Source organism: Amblyomma americanum, chromosome 3, assembly GCF_052857255.1.
Source record: "Amblyomma americanum isolate KBUSLIRL-KWMA chromosome 3, ASM5285725v1, whole genome shotgun sequence".
In the NCBI taxonomy this organism is placed as follows: domain Eukaryota; kingdom Metazoa; phylum Arthropoda; class Arachnida; order Ixodida; family Ixodidae; genus Amblyomma; species Amblyomma americanum.
This window is the reverse complement of record NC_135499.1, coordinates 226,286,228-226,303,974: the sequence shown is the minus strand read 5'-3', so window position 1 is coordinate 226,303,974 and position 17,747 is coordinate 226,286,228. Positions and strand designations below refer to the sequence as shown.

The window sequence follows — 17,747 nt, the reverse complement described above, 5'->3', positions numbered from 1 at the left end:
AGCCGAGCGCAGTAACTACTCAGCCACTGCGGCAGGTCAAAACAGGGTACAATTATTCTACCTATAATAGAACTTTAATTATAGGGTGTTGAAGCTGCCACTTCAGAAACAGGAATACAAACTTTTCTTCACATTTCTGAAGTGGCAACTTCAAAATCCTGTAGCTCAAGTTCTATGATAAGCAGGAAGACAATTTTACGCTTATACCATTCCATTATGTCAAGAGAACATAAAACGTACATTTCAGCAAGTTTCCTCCAGAAAATTTTCTTCAAAGCTCTTACACAAGTGCTCAAGGAATTGTTTTACAAGAGATTAAATGACACATTTAGAATTGGCACACAGAAATAACGTTCCCTGAAGATTTCTTGACTACATTAAAAGTTTTTTTTTCAAGACCAGGCTCTCCCCTTAACCACAGATAATGGGCACCTACAACCGAAAAACTGTGCCTAGCTAAAGTTCAGGCCTGCATTATCTAAAAAAACAACTTAATAGCAAAGCAAATTCCTACACAAACCAGCAGCAAGCTTTGATGTTGCTTGACCAAGTTAGACTGGAGTGAACGAGCCCAACATTTTAGACTAGGGTTCATAAGCACGCAGTAAACACGCCACAGTGCCCGTTTGACTGCGGCATTAAAGCAAACAGAGGCCTCCATAACTCTTCCAAGAGTGGTGCATAAACACGAAAAAGCAAGGTAGCCAGAGCCCAGCTGTAATGCTTCAGAATTACCCAAGCATGCAAGCCCCTAAAGTCACTGGCTAGGCAGATAAAACTTGCCCAAGGCCCAGACTCCAAAATGACGTGGCCAGTTACGGCCTGCACAATGAACACAAACACAGGCATAAGGAAGTCCAACCTCCTTTATTAATACCTCCGCTAATAATAAAAAAAAGAGCAATGATGGCTACCCTATGGCAGTCGGTCTGCAGCTAGCGGCGGTCACTCGTCTGTCCTGTACATGAGCACTGGCTGCCAAGGCCTCTTACGTGGCCTCAGCCGCCAGCTTCTCAGCCTTCTCACGAACTTCGTCAATGGGGCCCACCATGTAGAAAGCCACCTCAGGCAGGTGGTCCATCTCACCTGCGAGCAGAAAGGCATCCTTAGCACAAATGAAACATGCCCAGCAGCAACCGAGAACCTTTGCCTGGACACTTGTGCTTGAAACCATAGGGACCGTACACTGATTCAGTCACTGCTTGACATTAACAGTAAGAGGCATGACTAAGAAATGCCCGCGTCCTTTCTGTGGTCAGCACTGATAAACCAATTTTAAATACGAATTTGCTAATTTGGCTTAACATCGAAACAGGAATAAAATTTGCTGTTTCAGACACTGCTAATAAGCTTTACAGCTTACATGCTCGCACTGCAGCGAGTGCATTTAGACACAAGGACGTTCCCACTGTAAAAAACTTCTCGCAAAGCTGGGTCCATTGATGCATGGCATTAAAACTGTGTGAAAAAGAACAGACAAAAAAAATTGCATAGTGCTTATCAAATGCCTCTGCATCTCTTCCTTTCCCTATGCCCATTCTTGTGCTGTTTACCGTATAAACTCGTGTGAGGACCGCAATTACTTTTTAATTCGGGAGTGAATTTTGCCGGTGCGGCCTGTACACGAATTTAGAAAAAACGTATAAACGCATTTTTTTCATAATTACAGCATAGACCGCTTATAACGTAAGTTGTGGGAGTTCCGAATATCCGCGCTATAAGCGGTACCGCGTTATAACCAAAACATCGTGTTTTTAAGCTCTCAGGCATGCCAAACGGGCTACCTACCTTTAAAACACAATTTATTGCACATCTCACACACGCACACACACACAAAACAATTGCAACTGAGCATCAAGAGTGTTTGCATCGAAAGTGCATTACGAGCGGAAGAATGCGGTGATTTTCGTCTGGCGGTGTTTTTTAACTGCAGTTCGAACGATTTCGTCCTCAACAAGACTTAAATACTGAAGCGCTTTGTCGCTCAAACTGTTTTTTGCGCAGTACATTTTCACTTTGCTCAGGTATTCGAGCGCGTCCTTGCATGGCACATCTGGCATTGGGTCGACATCGTCCTCCCCGTCCGATTCATCATCGGTCGCAAGCTCCACGCCACTGCGCACCGCTGCGACAATCGCATCATCCGTGCTCGCTTCCTCGCAGACAACCAGCTCATTTTCATCAGCACTGACGTAGTCTTCGAAAGTGTCTGTTGCGGAAACGATGTTACCCTCAATGAGGCCGGACCACACGTCGTCAGTGCTGACTGCCTCATCGACGACGTCGCTCTCCTCATCAGCTCCAACTTCGGCGTTACGTACGAAGCCAGCCTTCCGAAAGCACTTGCTTACTGTTTGAGCTTTCACTTGCCACCACGAAGCAACAATCATGTCAATTGCACCCCTTAAATGCACCTTAAGGGGCTGCTGCTGCTGCATGTTCAGCAGAACTCTCTCACAAATTCTTTTCTTGTAGAGTGCCTTAACAGTGGCGATGACGCCCTGGTCAAGGGGCTGACTTTTGGCGGTAGTATTCGCTGGCAAAAATTTCAAATTGACAGCAGTCAACCTGGGCTGGATGTTATGAGCTGTGCAGTTATCAAGGATGAGCACAACCCGCCGCTTCTCTGCCACCATATCCTCATCAAATTTGCAAAGCCAGCTCGTAAAAAGCTCTTGCGTCATCCACGCTTTCTTGTTCGCTTTATACGTTACTGGCAGGTACTCACGCTTTTTGAAACAACGCGGCCTCGCCGATTTGCCAATGACGAACAGGCGACGCTTATCGGTGCCGTCCATATTAGCGCAAAACAAAACAGTCACACGCTCCTTTGAAGACTTGCGGCCCGAGCAGGGTTCGCCTTTCAGCGCGAGAGTACGGTTGGGCAGCAGGTTATAAAATAAGCCTGCTTCGTCGGCATTATAAATGTCTCTGTCCGTATACGTCGAGAGAATGGTTCCTAAATTTAAGCGGAGCCAGACTGCGATGGTCTCGTCGTTCACCTCTCCGCTTTCACCGCACACAGCTTTGCAGCTGATGCCATGGCGGTCCTTGAAGCGCTGTATCCATCCGTTAAGGGGGTTGAAGTCATTGTGGCCTAAAAGAGCACCCAGGCACCTAGCTTTTTGCTGGAGCATCGGGCCACTTACCGGTATGCTCTGAGCCCTAACTTCTTTAAACCATCTGAAGAGCGCTGCGTCCACGTCCTCGTACTTCGATGCACGAATTCTCTTCCGCGACAGCGAACTAGAATCTTGCTGCAGTTGCTGCCGCACCTTGTCCCGATTTTTAAAGATCGTCGACACAGTTGTGTCCGATATGCCGTACTTTGCAGCCACCGCTGCCTTCTTCAGCCCGCTCTCAATGTCCTTGATAATGCATTCCTTCGTTTCAAGCGGTAATGCTTTCCGCTTCTTCACGACGCTTGAAGACGCCGACGACATGACAGCAGAAGCAGAGAGCACGACAAGCACGCACTGAACGCAACAAAGAAACTGTTGGAAAAAAAAAAAAAACGACAGCAGCGCGACTGCTTCTACCCCGCACTCTGTTCAGCGCACGCCCGGATTGGGCACTGCCAGCATGACGTACGCGCCTCCCCTTCCTTCGGACTCTTCGAGGCCGCCGGGTCCGCCTGCTCTTCTCCCTCTCTCTCGCTCTTCTCTTTTCGTCGCGCGCGTCCCGCGGTGTGTCTGCCGCGCGGGCTGCACCCTTCGCCTGCCAAAAACCGCGCTTTAACCGGTATTCTGGTTTTCGCGCCCGCGTATTAAGCGGTCTGCCTATATATTGAGTTCTATGGCAGGAATACCGGTGGTCAGAAAAACCCGCGTTATAACCGGTTCCGCTCTAAAAGCGGTTACGCTATAAGTGGTCTCCACTGTATCTAGTTCAAAACCAGGGGTACGGCCCACACATGAGATTATACAATAACTTGCCTTCTCACAGAAGGAAAGTTATACACAGGCAGCTTCTCTGGCATAAAGGAACCCACCATTAAGAATACTCTTGAAACCGCTGATGGTGTCTGCAATGGGCACGAACTTGCCCGCTTGGCCTGTGAACACTTCAGCAACCTGGAAAGGCTGGGAGAGGAAACGCTGGATCTTGCGGGCACGGGACACTGTCAGCTTGTCCTCTTCAGACAGCTCGTCCATGCCCAAGATGGCAATGATATCCTGCAGCGACTTGTAGTCCTGCAGAGTTGTACCACAGCAAAGAACACAAAAAATGTAGCCAAGTTGTGCAAACAACTACTGAACATGTGGGTGAAATGCTGGCTGTCGACTGCAATGCACATTAGACTGTGCTTGGAAAAATGTGAGAAACTCACAACACAACTGTTTCCGGAAAAGATTCAGATCCCACCACGAGGTTCATCACGTCACCATTGCCACAGAGAATGCCAGTAGCTGTTCTCAGCCAACACTGAATGGCGAACTGTGGATGGAAACGCGGACTTCAATGTGGAAATTGGTTTAGTGACCAGTGATGGAAGGTTTGTAATCGTGAAGTTCTTGATGAAATTTTCACCAAAGGATATTGTGTGTGAGGGCTGGCTGTCGACTGCAATGTATACGAGGGTGTGGACTACAGTTATTGCACGGTATACGAGGGTGTGGATTACAGTTATTGCAATCATATTAATCTCATCGATGTCAAGTAGTCCAAATAATCATCTCGCGATCACGAGTGCTACCACAGCCTTGTGGTGTTCCACAAGGCAGCATATTGGGCCCCTTGCTATTTAACCTGTACATAAATGACATTAACATTAATCAGAACACCAAATTTATTATATACGCAGATGATACCAGCATATTTTTTTCTGGTAATAACATCGATAAACTTATCACTGATTGCAATGATGCCATAGTCAAACTGCAGCAATGGTCCTTATCCAATTACATGAAGATTAACGAAAATAAAAGAAAAGCAGTTGTCTTCCGGCCGAAAAATAAAGCTGTTCCTCCTCATGCTGATATTCTCTCATCCTGTTGACATTGTTGACAAGTTTAAATGTCTAGGCGTTATATTCACTGCCAATCTGTCCTGGGAATCGCATGTGAATTTTGTATTAGCCAAACTTGCTCGAATAACCAGTGTAGTCTGTCGTCTCCGATACATGCTTTCTACTAAAACAAAAATATTGGTGTATAATTCTCTTTTCTATCCACACGTCAACTATTGCCAACTTGTCTGGGGCACAACTACTTTCTCTAACACAAAAAATATTCCATATGCAAAAACGGTATCTACGCCACGTGTACAATGCTGGTTATAATGCAACCACTGCAGGTTTCTTTCACAGGGCACATGTTATTACAGCTCACAAGCTATACCGCTACTGTTTGAGTGCTAGGTTTAAATATGAAGTGAAAAAAATATATGCTGCCAGGTGGCAGCTTTTTTTCCATAGCCCCTCCATCTGTAGCACCTGATGGAAAATAAAGATTTGATTTGATTTGGCTTGTCTGCTTATTTCACTCCCACAAAATACTGCGCTTACAATTTATTACGCTAATTTCTAACAGCAATGTTTCAAACTTGAAGCACAAAGCACGCCAAGAATGCAAACAGACATTGCCCTCTATAATAAACTGCAGTGTGACGTGACTCTGGATCTATCTCAATGTTGCCTCAAGCCTAAAGGCACAGGTGTGAGCCAATGAACTATAGGCATCACAGCCATCACACAAACAGCTCACATATACAGTAAGCTTGGCAAGGTCAATATATTGCAGCGTCACTGCACTGACCACATCAATCAGCCACCAAAGCTGCACTGCAGCAAATTCTAGCCTTGTTTATATGCTGGTGCAAATGGTGGCTTTTTGGCTCGAAGCAAATACTTTGAATACTTCTGGCACACGAAAAAGGTGCCACCATGGCTACCAAAAGGCAGCTGGCAGTGCTGAATAAATAAATAAATAAATAACAGCACAATAAGCGTTTTCAAAATCGTGTATTTTTCTGGCACACAAGTAGGCTTGTGTGAATAGTGGTTGTTGGTTCAAAACGAATTCAAAGAGGATAGTAATTTTCTGCTAAAAATTTATGATTGAACATGTCGAATCCTTCTGGCACGTAAGGGGTTGAACGGCGTAATATGTACCTTCAAAACCATCTGTTTTCCCAACTCACAAAGCCATTAAATGGATGAAAAAATGTGCATTGAAAATTTGTTGCAATCATTGAAGCTAATTCAACATATGCAGTACTGAAGCTATGCCAATCTTTTGCAAAAATGGCGGTCCAAAGTTGGAGGAGTCGACCTACACACGAAGCGGATCTAATAACGAGATCTCGGGTAAATCGGCCGGACTGTGCATATTACGCGCCTTGACTGATGCCCGCTCCTGCCATGATTCGTGAAACTTCACATGTCAAATAAAAAAAATATCAACTCGTATACACAAAGCCTCTGACCAAGGCAAGGCTTCAGCTGCCTAGGCACCACCACAGATGGCATCACCGCTGAAATTAGCCTACACAAATCTGCTCTGCTAGCGAAAATTCTAAATGCAAGCCATACAGCCGTCTTGCTTGCGCTGAGGGTCACTTTCCCGGATGAGCAATGAGTGGTGTGAGAGCAAACTTCTGGTTGTGCTCAACTTTAAAGAGGTAGAGGCAAGAGGTGATTAAGGGGGGAGACGGCTCTTGGAGGCTAAAAAATCGCGAAAAAATCGATTTTTCAAGAATGAAATTTTCGAAATCTGCAGCTGTTTCTCTACCAGCCTGTGAATTTTCTAATCTCCAGAGCCAATATTTGAGCTGTAAAATGAGGATAAAACTTCGATCCGAGCTCTCTCTCGGCAGATTTTCGCGCAATAATGGGGCTTTTTCCGCGACATCCTATTATCGTTTCACTGCAGCGATCGCGGCCATCTTGGTTTCATTTGGAAGAGCTGCTTTCGTTTTGAATTTCGCGCAGTTGCTGCTCTTTTATGCTTATTGGATGAGGGAGAAAATGCCGCCAAAAAGCAGTCGCAACGCGCAATGCTATTCGCTAGTCGGTGCACGTGACTGAAAGTTGCTATCTGATTGGCTGAAGGGTCTCGTGTCGTCTGCTGGAAGCATCTGTTGAGCGCAAGCGGTAGCCATCTTGTCAAGGTGTGTTCGCTGGTGCATCTCGCGACGATGTCAACGCCGGCACCAAAGTTCCGCACAACTCACAGATATGGAAAAAAGAGGAAAAAATCGCTTATTAACAACCTGAAGAAGAGCGCCACGGTCACCTCGAGCACTGCGGACACCTCAAGCGCCGTGGATACGACTCCGCCAGCAGATCGGGAGGTGCCGTCCGAGCTAGGCCTAACTGCGGCGCCGGTCGCGGAAGCCTCATCGGGCAGCGGTCGTGTTCGTCATGACACCTGAATGCTGCATGCTTGTGAGATCGAAGAAATGGACAAGAAAGCTCAGGAGAAACTTCAGCAGATGGCATCAGCGGCAGCAACAGAGCGCAAGGCAGCGTTCTTCGGTGGAATGGGAGACTCCGCAAGTGCCCCACCCAGCGATACCTTCTCCATCGTCAGCTTGCGTTTGGTGAACGAGATGCTCGCGTCAGTGAAGTGCAAAGTATGCAACGGCGACGTGACAATTGAAAAATCCGACAGAGAGTACGGCCTCGCCGCCAAACTGACCCTGACATGTGAGAACTGTGGCGACATTTCATCTCGATGGAGTTCGCCGCGTGTGGAGACCGACCAGACAGTTAGCCCGTTCGTGGTGAACATCCTCGCCGCGCGCGCGATGCAGTCAACGGGAAACCAGCGTGCCGCGTTGAATGACATATTTTCGGTGACGAATATTTCCCACCGCGGTCTGCATTCAAAAACTTGGCAGAAATACGTCAAGAAAAAGTTGACGCCCGCGGTGGACCGTGCGGCTCAGAAGTTGACTTCCTACTGCGCGCGATCAGTTCGGGAAGTTTACACAGAGTTGAATTTCGGGAATCCGGGCAACATCGCGGTGTCATTCGACGGCTCATGGATGACACGTGGGCATTCATCGCACATTGGCGTCGGAACTGTGATTGAACTGTTCACAGGGCTTGTTCTTGACTTTGTTGATCTGAGCAATTTTTGCTCCGGCTGTGAGCAGGGCCCCAAAGAAGACGACCCGGCGTACCCATTGTGGAAGCAGAGCCACATCTGCCAAAAAAACACATCCAAGAAGGCTGGTGAAATGGAGGTTGAGGCTGCCCTGATCTTATCTCAGCGTTCCCTGCAGCAACACAACCTCCGTTATACCACAATGCTGTCTGACGGGGACAGTCGCACGTTCCCCGCTTTGGAAGAAGCCGAAGTGTATGGATATATTGAAATCCATAAGGAGGATTGTGTGAACCACGTGCAGAAACGCATGGGCACTGCTTTGCGCAACGTGGTTACCAAACAGAAAGGTGCTGCTGGAGAATCGCTTGGTGGGAGAGGCAAGCTCACGCAAGATTTGATCGCTAAATTGAGCTCTTATTATTTGTGGGCGCTCAAATCCCACATAAGTGATGTGGAGGCCACGCACAAAGCTGTGATGGCCACCTACCATCGTGTGACGTCCAACGACTCCACTTCAAATCTCAGCCTCTGTCCAACAGGCCCTGATTCTTGGTGCCGGCAGAATGCGGCAGAGGCCAGAGGCGAGGCAATGCCACCTCATCGGCACAATCTACCTCCTCATGTCTGCAATGCCTTACTGCCTGTATATCAAAGGCTTTCAGACAGGAGACTGCTAGAACGCTGCCAACGAGGCAAGACTCACAACAACAATGAGAGCTTGCACTCAATGATATGGTCCCTTGCTCGAAAGGAAAGGCATGCCTCTCTCTTCACAGTGCAGGCTGCTGTGGCTGAAGCAGTGATGAAATTCAATGCAGGGGGCGAAAGAACTGCTGCACGTATACTGCAAGAGCTCAGCCTAACGCCTAGCCCCCAGACAACCAAGCGCATGCGGGAAAAAGATGTCCAGAGGAAAACAGCATCTGTGCAGAAGCGCAAATCTGCAGAAAATCTTCAGCGCACACTGAAAAAGTGCCATTCCAATCACTCTGGTCAGACAGACTACGTCCCAGGAGGCTATTAGGTGTCTGCTAATGCCAGTATGTGAATAAATTTGAAGTATTTTGCCATAAACAACACTGTTTGTTTTTGCTGTTTTTCTCAAAATGGAAATTTTGGACCCGTAGCAAATTCCAAATTAGCATATCTCAGCATATATGGCAGATAGAACCACAATTCTTTTTTTAGCACGTAGCTATATGTGTACACTAGGCAATGTTGGGAGCAGAATTTGTAATTAAAGTTCAGAAATTTTTTAATTTGCCCTATTTCTCGACTGCAAGTTAGGCACTATTTGTAACTTGAGTTTCAATGTCTTTAAAAATTATGACGGTAAAATAAAAAAACTGTTTCCAACATTTCATCCCTTTCGGTTTGTAGAACCTAACAAAGTGCAATTTATTAACTTCTTTAATGTGCTTTTTCTCTTAATTGTACTTATTAATAAAGGGTATTAATTAAGTGTATCTCAGGAACTAATCAGCCTATCATGCAACCAATGACATTTTTGGAATCAGCACGAAAAACTAGTCAAGGGTGTGTAATTTGATTAAATTTGGTGCAGAAACAAAAATCTTTTCTTTAAGGGGAGAGGCTCCTCGAAAAAACTTTTTTTTTTAATTATGAAGTTAGAGGGCTGAAATTTGCACAGCTGGCATAAATTGAGCTTCTGTTTTTAAATATGTAATCAGTTTTCTGATAACTACAGAAGTTCAATTTTTATTCTCAATGAAATGTATAATTAGCTCCTTTTTTGTGCACACAATTTTTATTAGTAATCATTATTACAGAGAATTTTAAACATCCTGGGTAGTTCATTACAAGCTGCAGAATGTTGAAATCTAGGTGAAATTATATTTGTCTGCATCTTTTTCAGCCAAAAAATTCATGAAAATTAGGGTGTCATTTTCTTTTGTACTTCAGTCTGTTGGTATCATGCTCTAATAAAAATATGGTAAGCCTAATTATATAAACTAGATTTCCACACTCTATGCACCCCAAGGAACATCTGTGCAAAATTTCATTGTGATCCAAGAAGTACAAGAGGAAAAAATTGTGTGCACAAACTTTAAAAACGGGCAAAAACACCAATTTGAGAAAAACTCAATTGAAAGTTCATTTGTATGTTGGAGGCCAAAATTTTGTCTCAAATCACATAAAACTTGGTGGCAGTATAGTTTAACATGTTGGCCACTAGCCCACAAGATTAGAACTCTCCTGCAGCATATGTTTGGCCCTCACGGTTCTTGCGAACGGAGTCCTCAGTGCGTGCTCGCTTCACCTGGCTGCGGCGATGAGACTTTGCTTCAGCAGTCAGCTTGGCAGACATCTTTTTAACTCTGCTCTAGTCACTTTCCAAGCTGAGTCTGACCAGCTGCTTAGAAGGGAGGATTCCCAGTTCTTCTAGCACCTTTTCGAAGCTGGAGTGGCCCCTGTTGAACCATAGGACTGCAATGGCAGTGGCTGTCTCCACTGAAGTCCGTGATGCGAATCGGCTCTTTGGACACAGCATCCAAATCTTGCTGTTGAGGGATTCAGCAGCGTTCTGAGTCTTCCCTCGCAAACAGCGGGTAAGCAGTTTCGAGTCTGTCAAGTGTTTGTATATTGGCAGCACTGCTTTTCCTTGGGCTTTGGTTAGGAGGGGGGTGTAGTCCGGAGCTGGAGCACGAATGGAGGTAAAACGCCCAGACTGCACAGTACATGCCTCTTACACTGCCCCGGTTGCTTGTTATTGCAATCTGATAATAGTTTTGCAATTTCTGGATGGCCTTCTCACCAAGTTTCTGCCCACGTGGCAGTGGTGTCTTCAACTTTCTTAGTGCAGTGCCAAGACGTTTAGAAACGTGGTTTGTGCAGTCTTCTTTGGTCACTGCCGTCGGCCCATAAACCTATGCGTCAGAAACTGCAGCATATGCCTTGCTGTCACCATCACTAAGAAATGTGGTGAACCGCATGTTGTAGGACTGCGTCCTGCTCCAGATGCGTAGTGCTGCTTCTGTTTCCATTGCATGCGATGAGCACTCAACATTTTTTTCACACACAGGAGAATGAAAGGCCTTCCATACTTCATCCTCTTCTTCACCAAGTGCTTTGTGGCCGCTACAGCCGTGGCAGTACAGTCAAACCTGGATATAACGAAATTGAAAAAAGTTCGCAATTTTTCGTTATATCCAGGTTTTCGTTACATGCAGTTTTGGGTTAAGACTGGTAAGGATCAAGCCAAAACGAAATAAAAATGCGACAGATATCAATTCAAGTGAACTCGCCATTCAAAGAATTTATTTAATAGAGAAAAACTGCGTAATTTTCGCTTGCTGTTTTTGCCCGATCGAAGCCACTACTCGGCGCTCCAAGGAAACTAAGGCATCCAGGGCTGCTTCATCGTCCTGCGAGCCGACGAAATGGCGCAGAACGTCCACCGCGTCCATCAGTTCCCTCGCGGTGGGAACAGCACAAAATGTATCAGGCTCTGATGAACCATCACCTTCAAGGCTATCTTTAACGGTTTCGACAAGTGCCGCATCAGTCATCTCTTCCGTAGCCACGGCGCCGTTGTCCACGAACAAAAAGTTGCACAGCTCGACACCTTCGGGCACCCCACCGTTCATGCGTAGTTCATCCCACGCTTCTGCGACCTCGGATGGGCTTGAAGGTTCGTCTTCAGTGACTGTAGCTTGAATGGCCTTATTTACCTGAGCCTTGGCGAAGCAATTGGCGATCACTTGTGATCCGACCTCTTGCCACGACGCAGCAAGCATTTCGATTGCTTGGTAGATATCCACTTTTGTTGGCCGTTCAAGGCGGATGTCCAGGAGCATCTTTTGTATCAATCGACAGCGGTAACAGCATTTAAAGCTGTTAATAACCCCTTTGTCTACGGGTTGTACCAGAGAAGTGCAGTTAAATGGCAAATACTGCAGCTCGATGTTCGAAAGCTGTAGGCCTTCCACATGGTGCGCGGAGCAGTTGTCAAGCAGCAAACAAATGCTGCGAACTTGTCGCTTGACATCTTGGTTGAGCTCCTTCAGCCAGTCGGAAAAAATTGCCTGCGACATCCAAGCTTTGGAGTTTGCCACATATTTTACTGGCATCCGCCTTGTTCCTTTAAAACATCCGGATCGGGCATTGTGGCCAATAACCAATAGGATTCGCTTGTCGCTGCCATCAGTGTTGGCGCAAAGCAAAACCGTCACACGGAGTTTACTTTGCTTTCCACCGCGGCAGTCTTCTCCTTTTAGTGAGAACGGGCGGCTCGGTAGCATTTAATAAACCAGGGCCGTCTCATCAGCATTATAAATGTCGGCAGCTTCATAGTGGCTGAAAATGCCGGGAAGCTTCTCAGCCACCCACGAGGCAGCAGCATCGCTGTCTGCGGAGGCAGACTCGCCAGATACCACTTTTCCGACGACATCGTGCCAGCTTTTAAATCCTTGTAGCCAGCCGTTACTCGCTTTGAAGTCGTCGTGGCCCAGGATGCAAGCAAGATCTATGGCTTTCTGCTGCAAAATCACGCCACTTATGGGCACGTTTTGTGCTCGTCTGTCCAAAAACCATGCAAAAACGGCGTTGTCCACATCAGCATACGTCGACGTCTTCAGTCTTTTCTTCTGGGCACTTGTGCCTGACTCCATCGCACTGTGGATGCTTTGTTCTGCAGCAAGAATGGTTGACAGGGAGCTGGCTGGTATATTGAAGCGGGCAGCGACAGCCTTCTTTTTTTCGCCGGCGGTAACCGCATTCAAAATCAAGAGCTTATCTTCAAGCGACAAAACTTTGCGTTTCCTCACAGCGGAACTCATCGTAACAAACCGACACCATAAACACACACCAGCACACGCACGTCAACACGCTGATGAAGAAGGCTTACCATAATTGCGCCGCAACACCACGAAGAATTTGTCATAGTAGTGCCACCTAGTGTCAAGCTACAAAATGAAAGCTTAAAAGTTGCTACACTTACCACGGAGCGGCGATAGCGGCGCTCAACATCATCATCACCGAGGTCTGCTTGTTTGCTGCGATTGCAAGCGTTCTGCTCGCGGTCTACTTTACCTTTTAATATAAAAACTTACTTAAACAATATTCATTAAAGTTGCGCACTGCCCGGTCAAATTTCGGGCAAAACATTAGAAGATACAGCTCGATGATCAGAGCCGCGAATTCGTTACATCAAGGTCAACTGCCGCAACGAGTTCGTTACATGGAGGTCGCCTATACATGGGCTTCAATGGGGGATGTGTTGGGGAATTGAAAATTTTCGTAAAATCCAGGAATTCGTTACACAGAGGTTCGTTACGTAGAGGTTCAACTGTAGTTGGTCAGCACTTCGAAGTCTAGGCAAAGGCCAGTGTCCACAGAAATGGCAGTGCCAACACCATTGTGGCTCTTGTGCCCACGCTTCTGCCAGGTTCCATCAAACATGACCGCAACGTCAGTCTCAGCAGTCTCCAATGCAGTTATCCGTCTTGCTTCTGCAAGATTGGCGGCTGCTGCTTTGGTGGCGGCGATGTGTATTTTCTTATTTTCTTCGCTATGTTTTGGAATGTCTTATGGTGAAGTGGCTTTTGTAGGCCAAGAACGCCGCAAAATCTCGTCAGCTGATTGTGCCCCACGCCTATAGAACGCGCAGCGAGCACCGCTTTCATGTTGGTAGCGTGGCGGGGGCTTCCACTGCAGCACTCAGCGTCGCTGCCTTCACGGCTCTCCGTGTCAGTGCGTCGCGACGTATACACAGCAGAAATTGCTGCTGCCAGGCATGCTTCATTTGCACACCTGAGCTCCAGGAAAGAAGCAAGGCCTTTCCGCTTGTTTTTGACCTCAACCACCACGAGTAGGCACTTCCCGCAGGTCCCGCACATGGCACCGCTAACAAGCCTTGTCAGCGCTTCAACTTCGCAGATAACGACGCACCGGTTCTGCTCTCGGCTGCCTCGTCATCCTGGAACGCTGCCAACTTTTTTTCTGATGCGCTCAGGAAGTCAAAAGCGTCACTGATAAAATCAGACGGCCTTGACTCAGCAGCTGGATGACATGCTGCAGTCCTGCCCGTTCTGCTGGAGTAGGGGGCTTGCAGCTTCTGTCGCGTTCGTTCGTGGCTCTCCTTCGCTTTTGCTTGCGCTTACCCCTTACCCCTGTACGGGCGCGCAGTCCGGCTCTTGCGGAGGCGAAAGTTACGCTTCTTCTCGTTGTCCATCGTCCAAAACTTCCGATAATGAAAACAAATGCTCGGTAGCCGTGCTAGGCGATGCAACGCGAGCGGATACGAAAGTGTGGGGTGGCTCCACTACACGGCGACAGCCAATGGCGGCCTCGGGTTCATGTCACGTGACAACAGGAGCGCTCCGCAGACGCGGGAAAAAAGCGTTTTCTTTATATTTTCTCGTGAAAATACGAAACTGACGGAGGTGCCAGTCGAAAGAAGAAGGCTTAGCCTAATTTTTGCAAGTGGCCGCAATGGCGGCCGGCGCCGCTGCCATGAGCGGCGGCAGCTCAAAGATGGCCGAAATTGGGCAGCACGCGCGACTTTTTCGGTCACCGCGGGTCATTTAGACACGCTTTTAACTAACTTCTCGTACAAATCTTACTTTCATATTTTGCTGCATGAAAGTAGGATGTTCAAAGATGATAAAACAAGCGAAAACAGCAAACTGAAAATTTTCAAAATAATGCCGATTTTTCGACCCGCGTCTCCCCTTAAGCGGTATTCACACGGGGGACCTCGGCGCGGAGGGACGGGGAGACGAGGCGCGCTACGTCACCGGCCGGCCAAACCCCTCCCCCGCTCCCAAATTTAGTATTCACACGGGCAGCGGGGAGCCGCCGCGGGGGATCTAGGGGCTGTCTGGTGTACCTCATCGTTCCTATCGTGTTTCATGCGTCTCGAATTTTGTACATTCCTTCATTAGGGAGAGGGGGGGGGGGGGGGGTTAAAATGCTAAGATGCTTTGCAGCGACGAGGCAGTTATTATTATTTTTTTTTACAACAAAAGCCGCCATCTGGGTTTACCATGCTCAAGGAGCGGGGCTGTGCTGATCTGAGGAGGGAAAATGCCGACAGTCGAGGGGGGGAAAAATTAGACGAAAAAAAAAAGAGATGCGTGAAAGATAGAAGAGAAGAAACTCTGAGAAGATGCAGACAAACACAAAGTCGACGTATGCCACAAAACGCATCTTGCTCTAACCAGTTCATAAATATTGGACTTCAAAAATGTTTTATTAGTGCACGCATTCCTCTTCGTCCAACGTGCGCAAAATCCACGGCAAGAAGTAATACAGCTCCGTCGACAGCGGAGCGCCACTCACAGCGACCCCAACGCGCGCCCTGCCAAGTGCCGCCTAATCTCCCGGGGACGCGGGGACTGAACGTAGCGGCCGAGCGAACGGTCCCCTCCCCCGTCGGCGGCGGCCGCCGGACCAAAACCGGAAACTGCGTCGCCGCGAGCACTCTCGAAGGCGTGACGTGTACGCAGCCGCCGTCAGTTCGGGAGGGATTCCATCCCCCGTGTGAATACCCCTTTAAGAGCAGTCTCCCCCCTTAAGAGGATCGGTAGAGAAGGACAAGAGAGTAGTCTGAACAACGGAAGAAGAAAATTGGCATACAATCCAAAGAAATTTAGCATGCTAGATGACAATTCACCCAATCGAATCCATCCGCCCCCAGACCTAATGCAACCGCATCATTGTGCAGCTATTGCTTTTAGCTGCACGGGCTGAGATGTCATTCCACTGGGGTACATGAAACAAAAAACACACAAAGCAAGTGCTCCGGCAACATTATTGATTGAGATGACTGAAATTTCAAACACCAAATATTCAGATCGAATCGAACACTGAATACTTTACTACCTGATTTAATATTTGAAATTATCGAATATTCACACAAGCCTACTAGTTTATGCACTAGCGTTATAAAAAATTTCTTGCGGGGAATTTCTTTTTGTATTCTGTTGGAAAGCAGTTGGCTCTGCCAATGCACCATATGGCACAATCTGAAAACGCTTGGAGCAAATGCAGTTAATTGAAATATATTATGTCTCCTTGGCACAAGTACAAGTTAGAGCTAAGCCAGGTAACAAGAAAAGGAACCTGCCTGAAGGATTTTCTGGACACCACGAGCAATGTCGTAGTGCTCCTGGCCAACGACGTTGGGGTCCATGATACGAGAGGTAGAGTCCAAAGGATCCACAGCTGGGTAGATACCCAGCTCGGCAATGCCTCGGGACAGCACAGTGGTGGCGTCCAAGTGAGCAAATGTTGTGGCTGGCGCAGGATCCGTCAAGTCATCAGCGGGCACGTAGATAGCCTGCACCAGAGGGTGATTTGCTGCTGGCACCCTTGGCAGAGTGTTCCCGCTACACAAAAAAGATGTCCCTGAATAACATCTGTTCCAAGGTTATTCCAGGGCCTATTTCAAATGCCATCCTGTTTGCATAAAGGGCCACCAAACATGTTCAGCATTCAGACTTAAACCCGTGGCCCTCGTTTAACAAAAGAAACAACGCAAAATGATGAACGCTGCAATGCAAGTCGAGCCCACATATAACGGCCCCACTTAAGACGAACTTTCGCTTATAACGAACGAGACCTGCGTGACCGTCAAAATATAGATTGTTTCAATGGCACAAAATCACATGTATAACGAACATCATTAAGCCCTGCTGATCGGTTACAGCGAACGGACAGCGTAAACCCGGCACCGTGATGCGAGATAACCTGCCTCCGACCCCTTAATGTGCCCAGCGCACTCATCGCAGGTGAACTGCCCGTCCCGTTTCGTGCCACTCTCAAGCGAGCTACCCTTTCCTGCCGACACGCCTTCCAAGATCGCCCTCCTGCCCCTCCATGCAACTCCACTCCCCTCTCCTCACTCTTGGAAATCTGCGCGTGAAGCAGGCCTTCCGTGAAAGCCAAGAGGTGGCTGCACCGACGCTCACGGACGCCCCTCATTGATCTCTCCACTGGCGCTGTGCGTCTGTACATTGGCTTCATTGTGGCCTGTGCACGTTGCACGTCTACCCCATCGCGCATTTTCGTCACTCTAGTTGCGGTGCGGACGTTTCATTGGCTTTGTTCAAATCTCGGGCCCTGGTTGTAATTCGGGATGGCGGACGGGAACACCGTGCCCATTTCCATTGTATTCAGCAGTAGAGATGATGAAAGTGGCCTGCGTGGAGGTGACGGCCACTGGCAAGTGGAACTGCTTCCGCAAGGCCGGCTTCGTCGACACAGTGTAATGCCGAGCCTGATGCTTCGGAAGATGACCAGCCTGGCGGCGACTTGTGGCAGCGCGTCGTCGACTCCGACATGGAGGGGTCATGACATTGGTTGGAATGATTTTATTTCTGTTGATGACGCCGACACCGCGGAACCGTGCACGGGAGAGGGCATCGTTTCTGAAGTGCGGGACGAGAGTGACGCGGAAGAATCAGATGAGGATGAAACTTCGGAGCCAGCACCTGTAAGTGCACCTGTAGCAATGGGCTACATAGAGAGCCTCAGACAACTTGTCTGCGTTAAGGGCCTCGGCGAAGAGCACGCTTCTGCTTTAAATAAACTCGAAACCTCCCTCATCAGATCTGCGCTGCAAAAACACACGTCCATCACGGACTTTTGCGCAAACAAAAAATTTTGTGTTTTGACAAGCAACTGTCTTTAAGGGGAATGCAAGGATCAGATTGCGAAAATCGCGGAAAA

The 17,747-nt window shown here is 47.7% G+C and overlaps 1 protein-coding gene and 1 pseudogene across 2 annotated transcripts in view; both read right to left on the bottom strand.

Annotated features, from left to right (window-relative positions):
* Positions 1-848: 848 nt before the first annotated feature.
* The window catches only part of ATPsynbeta (ATP synthase, beta subunit), a 36,085-nt gene continuing 19,186 nt past the window's right edge, over positions 849-17,747 (bottom strand). For both annotated transcript variants that reach the window (XM_077660335.1, XM_077660336.1), the window contains exons 7-9: positions 16,144-16,356; positions 3,992-4,193; positions 849-1,086 (exon numbers count right to left, since the gene is read on the bottom strand). In XM_077660335.1, the coding sequence (XP_077516461.1) occupies positions 989-1,086; positions 3,992-4,193; positions 16,144-16,356 (513 nt within the window). In that variant the 3' untranslated portion in view covers positions 849-988. The remainder of the gene's footprint in view (positions 1,087-3,991; positions 4,194-16,143; positions 16,357-17,747) is intronic.
* On the bottom strand, positions 10,261-13,350 carry LOC144126264 (uncharacterized; annotated as a pseudogene).